We start from the raw sequence: 6,000 nt of genomic DNA, 5'->3' as shown, positions 1-6,000 counted from the left end.
AAAAAGAAAAAAAAAAAGAAAATGAAAACACCACCAGAAGAAGAAAATCAGCAATAACAACCCCAAAAGAAAACGAGCTGAGATTAAATTCCGACTAGCCTCAACCAGTTTCTAGGAGTACCAGTGGAAGTAAACCCTTAAACTGCGTCTGTAGTTCGGTAAGGCACTACGAGGGAATGATGTAAAACTAAGACTGTGACAGTTGTAATGGCTGTGCTGAGGAACACACCACAGAGAGAAGGCAGCATCTGCACACACACACACACACACAATCACACACACATACATACATACCTGGACAATCACATTTGTTACATGCCTATGTTATATCACTTTTCTTTGTGCAATCACATTGAGGAATAGTCTATTGGTATCGTTGAAGTTCAACATAAAATAGTAAAAAGGGTATATGACCTGTATAGTGCTACATTCTACCGGGGGGCAGCTAAAATGTCTCCTCCTATACTAAAACAGCTAGGGATTAAAAGGAAAATTCCCAAATAAAATAAAAAGAAACTGAAATCCAACATACATTATTAGAGATCTGGTTTAGGAATAGCATTTCTCAGGGATTTATCCAGGGTATTCAAGGAAAGGGAAAACAACCCCATTGCTTCTGATCTTGGCCAGTGATGTATGTTCTGTTTTGCCTGCATATGTTCAGGCATATTAACGTTAGATCAGAATTTAGAGAGCTGGGATAACATCTTCCTCTCCTCCACCAGCCTCCCTTACCCGTTTCCTATTTCTATAAAAGACCCAAAATCTCATGTATGTTTTAAGATACAGAGACCACTGCAAAGACGGGGCATAAACCCTTTGAAATTCTGGATAAATCCCTAATCCATACACCTATTGAATTAAAAACCTAATGGATTTCATTTTAGGTGTTCTGGACAATGAACTTCTAAATGTAGCTCACTATTGGATGAAAATAACCTTTAAAAGTCTATTGGTGAAGTTCTTCAAAACACAAGACCCCACTGGAGGGTCCTTCTGCTTCTCTCTCTCTCTCTCTAGTTTGGTGCAGAATGGTTGTTTTTTTGTGGTTTTGTTTTTTTTTCTGTTCTTTTTTTCCATTTTCTTTTTTTTTTTTTTTAAATAAAAAGTGTAGAATTGGTTCTCCCCCTTCTCTCCTCTTTCTCGTCTCTTCCTTAAAGTCTCCTTCGTTCAAGTTTCACGCGAGCCTCCCATTGCATTGTTAGTTTGTCACGTCCTTCAGTACAAAAGCAGCCGCCTCACTCCCTCGTGACGGGTGTGTCTCTCGCTCCTTATTCCAGTGTTTAGATGTAAGGGTACTGGTTGACCTTGGTGGGGCTCAGTGGGTATCCAGTGTAGACTGTGGAGGCTGGAGAAGCACTGATATAGGTCTGATGGGCAAACTGAGCCTGGTATTGACTCGGGTGGATGGTGGGCGAGGGCAACACGCGCGGGCCCATGCTGACAGGGACTTGGTGGACGATGCTGGCGGGGTAGGTGGTGTGCTGCACAGCGTGTCGCGCGGACCCTTGCGAGGCCACCAGGTGAGCCACGGTGCCCGTGGAGCCCAGCGCGGCGGGCGCCGTGTATGTGTAGAGGTGGGGCTGGGTGGGCAGGTGAGCAGCGGCCGCCGCGGCCAAGTGAGGATGAACTGTACCGTGGCTGGGACTATTGTGCGGGAAAGAGTACGGGGCCTGAGCTATCGTTGGAGTGATGTAGGCTTGCTGTCTCCGGTGACTCCCTGTGCGATCGGTCGCGATGTGCTGCTGGGCCTGGATAAAGACAGCGACAGTCAAAGGCAGTTACAAGACCTGAGAGCCTCCCTCTGAAACCGACACAAGACCTGGGAGCCTCCCTCTGGAACCAAGGCGGCGGCCTCAGGAAGCTTCCCCACTCTCCTCCTGGCTCCCTCAGCATCACCGGGATCTTGGTGATGTTTCCCCTTGGAATTGGGGCATGGCAGAGGGGCCCTCCCAGGCCTAGGGTGGCCCTGTAGTCTCACACATCCACCAAAAGGGCCCCTCGGAGGACAGTGGAGTCCCTCACGTGGAACCACCATCTGCTGACATCGCTACCACAAGGGACCCAACCGCAGATGCCCTGAGATCATCATCCACAAGTCCAGGCGCTCAGGACAACGCGTGGCTTTTGTTAGTGAGCTCACTGCTCAGGAAATACAGGCAAGGAAGTCAACTAATTGCTCCTGGAACCGGCAAAGTCTTATTGATCAGTTTTGGTCTTTGCTTTCATCTCCTCCTTGGTTAATAAGGTAACTTTGTTATTTTCTAGAGACAAAAATCTCCATCTGATCAGATCCTGAAGGTGCCTGGTATCCTTGCGTAATCAGCTCTGATTACTTGAGCAAAGGCAATTTCTTGCAGCAGGAGAGGAATAATGCTCTTTTCAGAGATTTTCTAAAGTTGTGGGATTTTTTATTTTTTATTTTTGCACTGCCCTATAATGTCAAAGAGTTTTCCCAATCATTTGTAGTTATGGTGATAACAGCATATGATTTAATCCTAAAACAAGATTTAGAAGACAAGAAGGACAACAGTCCATATTATTTCTTTTTATTTTTCCAAACCTTTTCATCCTCCTCCTGGGTTCTCCCTGTGCTGTAACTGTGGCCTAAAGTACAGGAGCACCACTATTAGAGAGAACATCTCTYACCCGCTTCCTACATTTTCACTCACTGGTATGGCAAATTATTATTTTTTTTCTATTTCAAATGAATTTTGAAGAAGAAGGGGCATCCTTTCCCCTCCCCACCACACACTGAGATTTTTATTCTTTATGAGTCCTGCTTATACTCAGCTCTGTATTCAAACCCACGTTATTCTCTGAGCTTCCCAGGCTTTCTTCTCCTGAAACGTTGCTCGCTCTGCTGTGACTTCCTTATCCCCGTTACTTCACCTCAGAGAGAGATGGGCCCCAGGTGCAGCATACGGAAAGGACGTTATTTACTGAAGCTCTCAGGAAGCCCCCTGGGCGTTTCAATCACAGACTAGGAAACATCTTGAGAACTGCATGCTGTCAAGTACTGGGATTTGCCCCGATCTCAGTGCAGATTTACCACGGAATAGATCAAACTCATTACTTGACAACAGGTCATGTATATGTATGGAGGCTCAGCTTTTCCTTGTCACATCTGACTGGAGACCTCTCCCAGGCTTGCAGGCAGACAGACGCGCTCCCCTCATTTTGAAGATATTCTCCCCACAGTCACCCCTAACTAGGGAGAATTCAGACCTTCCTACGTGGTTCTCCTCCAYGCCCTTGTACCCGAGCTGTGGCATCTTTTGCATTATTCCCACTCACGCTGTCAGATCACCAGCCCACTCAGGGGTGGAATAAGCACTGCCTGAGCCAGAAGACCATGATTTGCAGTGAGGTTAACTCAACACGGGGCCCAACTGGTATTAGGCTGGGACAGGGCAGCMCACGCTGGTGCAGCAGGGGGTTATGTCCTGAGGACGCATTGCCAGAATCTCTCTATCTAGATTTACTTACCTGGCTTAGATTAAGAGGCTGCTGCTGCTGGAAATGTGCTCCTGGTCGCTGCTGCCTATAGGCAACGGCTCCAGACGAGCTCCCTGAAGAGTGACCGCTGGTGGAGGTCACGGTGCTGGAGGACTTGGACTTGTAGGAGGATGAGTGGTGACTGGTGGTGACTGTGCCAGGAAAGGAAACACATTTGTAGCTTACATCATTTTCTTTAATTGATCACCCTACCTTCTCACTGAGCCTCCTCCAGGATGCCTTTTGGGAGGAGGCATACAACAGAAGCAGGATAAGCAAATGGTCTCTCTTAATTAGCAGAAAACCACAACAGCGTCTCATTAACACGGCCCAGCCTGTTATCCTAGAGGCAGTCACACAAGCCCTACATCTGGATCCCACATTGGGCCTGGTGAAGGTTCTACAGATCCTTCAGAAGCACCAGGAGCTGTTCTGTCAGGACATCTGTCAGACACAGACACAAATCCCAAAGAGAGGCAGGAAAGTATAGAGTGCACAGCCCAAAGAGGCTCTGGCTTAGCCAACCTCACTGTGACAGGCAGGGAGGGAGCTAGAGGGGAGCTCACCCCTCGAGCCCTTGTGCTCACCAAGACTGTGTCAAACGAAAGCACTGCCAAGTAGCTCAAAGCTAACTGTGCCCGGCCAAATGGCCAAATTTTTACCGTAAGCCCCTTTTCAACACAGGATCCTACCTCTAATCGTAGAGGCTTCAGAGGAGCAACCCTCATCTGCCCCATTATGAAGATTCGGGGGAAAGGTTCTCCCCAGAAATGAAAAAAAAAAAAAGCTTTTTGATGAAAATGCATCTGTGTTTTCAATCTTTTACCCATATTAAAGTAAACCTGCAGAAAGGCACGGCAGGAAAGGTTCACACTTGCATTTGGGAGCCTTTTATGTCAAATGCCGAACTAGAGGCTTCCTTCTGTTCCTGGGTTATTACAGAAGTAACTGGGAATGACACTTGCCCCCGTGACTCCTGCGTGTGCCAGAGTACATTAATAATGCAATACGGCTCCCAAGAACAGAGGCGTCACTTGAGAGGAGGGCAGGAGCACGGCTTCTTTAGAAAGCAAAACAAACAAACAAACAAAATGAAACCGAACAATGAGATTCTTCCAAGATAAATCATTTATTTCTTACTAATTTTCTTGACGCAAGAGGTGCAATTTACCTGGCGCCAGGCTATCGCACTCTACCAACACCTCACTGGCCTGGGTTTTCAGTGGTGGCACGATGATCGTTCGGGGGTTCCCACTGCAGTGAGTCTCTGGAACCCCTTTGGTGTCGTAGGTGTTGCCGTTGCTCTGCCCTGCGCGATGCTGCACGGAGTACGGGCTGTTGTTGCTGGAGGAATCGGAGTAGGGGGAATCGTGCACAGTGACGCAGCTGATGACGTTCTTCCTTTGCTTGGACAAGGTGCTGAAACGCAAGCACACAACAGGAAAGGGTGAACGGACAGGGACCGTTTTGGAAGCCACCAGAAGGCTCTGTTCCTGACCAAGCTTTGTCAAGGTAGAGCGTAACGTTCAGTTCTTGGCCAGATAAAGGCTGTTTAATCCAAATCCTAGGTTTCAAAACTCACTCGTTGCTATTCCAGGAAAGCCTTCCTGGAGGTCAAGGAGTGAGTAAGACATTGTGGATAGATTTTGCATTCACACTGCTTAGAATAGCACTGAACCAGACTGCCAGATTTATTTTCAGACTGCTTTTTATATGTATGTGCAGTTGAGGCCCAGCAGTTATACTATGCTTTGTTGCAAGTCTCACCACCCACATAAAAACGTGGCGGTTTCTCCCAACCTTCCAGCAACAGTTTAATAATAGATGCCATGAATTTTCATGATTATATCCCATGAATTTACAAAATACACTCCATTCTATTTACTAATACAGTACAATGGGCATATATTTTCAATAAGCTTTTGAAACTGAGGAATGAATGAGGTAAAAAATGAGCTAAGTAGATAATGCCAGACAGAATCTTTTGGGTTGCTCTCTTTCCTCTGAATGAGCAATGGGTCTCCTGACTCTAGTGCGAATTATCAAGGTCCTGCTGTAGCTAATCTCTCTATGACATCAAAGAAGTGATTAAAAAGGAACATCAACACTTCCAAGATTAGTGCTAGAAGTTCATTAGACTAGACTGCATGAGCACAATTGGGATTTGCTCTGCTATTGTGTCTAATTATTCCTGATAGTTTCTCCTTCCTGTTATGAGCTTGTTTCAGAGAGAAAAGGAGAGAGCAAAAAAGAGGAGGGAGGAAGGGGGATGGTGGAGATTTGCTTAAATGTCTCACATCCTTGACAGTGCACAGACCTTGACTACAGAAAATAGCTGCTATGTTTCACTGATTGCATTATGTTGTTATGGCAACTGAAGTTTTTAAAATGATGAAAAGAAATGGATAGCACATAAAAAGCCAAGTAATTAGGCTTAATGGTAGAAACAGCCCCAACAGGAGCCGAAACACCGCGGAGAGGAAGCAATTCACCTCTAAACTT

At 46.2% G+C, this 6,000-nt stretch overlaps 1 protein-coding gene across 2 annotated transcripts in view; it reads right to left on the bottom strand.

Moving 5' to 3' along the window:
• Window positions 1-1,135: 1,135 nt before the first annotated feature.
• Window positions 1,136-6,000, bottom strand: part of HIPK2 (homeodomain interacting protein kinase 2) — a 77,154-nt gene continuing 72,289 nt past the window's right edge. For both annotated transcript variants that reach the window (XM_026038499.1, XM_026038500.1), the window contains exons 12-14: window positions 4,670-4,917; window positions 3,490-3,650; window positions 1,136-1,751 (exon numbers count right to left, since the gene is read on the bottom strand). In XM_026038499.1, coding sequence (XP_025894284.1) covers window positions 1,284-1,751; window positions 3,490-3,650; window positions 4,670-4,917 — 877 coding nt within the window. In that variant the 3' untranslated portion in view covers window positions 1,136-1,283. The remainder of the gene's footprint in view (window positions 1,752-3,489; window positions 3,651-4,669; window positions 4,918-6,000) is intronic.

This window comes from Nothoprocta perdicaria, unplaced genomic scaffold (assembly GCF_003342845.1).
Source record: "Nothoprocta perdicaria isolate Ctin4 unplaced genomic scaffold, notPer1 scaffold_210, whole genome shotgun sequence".
NCBI lineage: Eukaryota > Metazoa > Chordata > Aves > Tinamiformes > Tinamidae > Nothoprocta > Nothoprocta perdicaria.
Note: the sequence above shows the minus strand (reverse complement) of the source record. Positions and strands in the feature narration are given on the sequence as shown.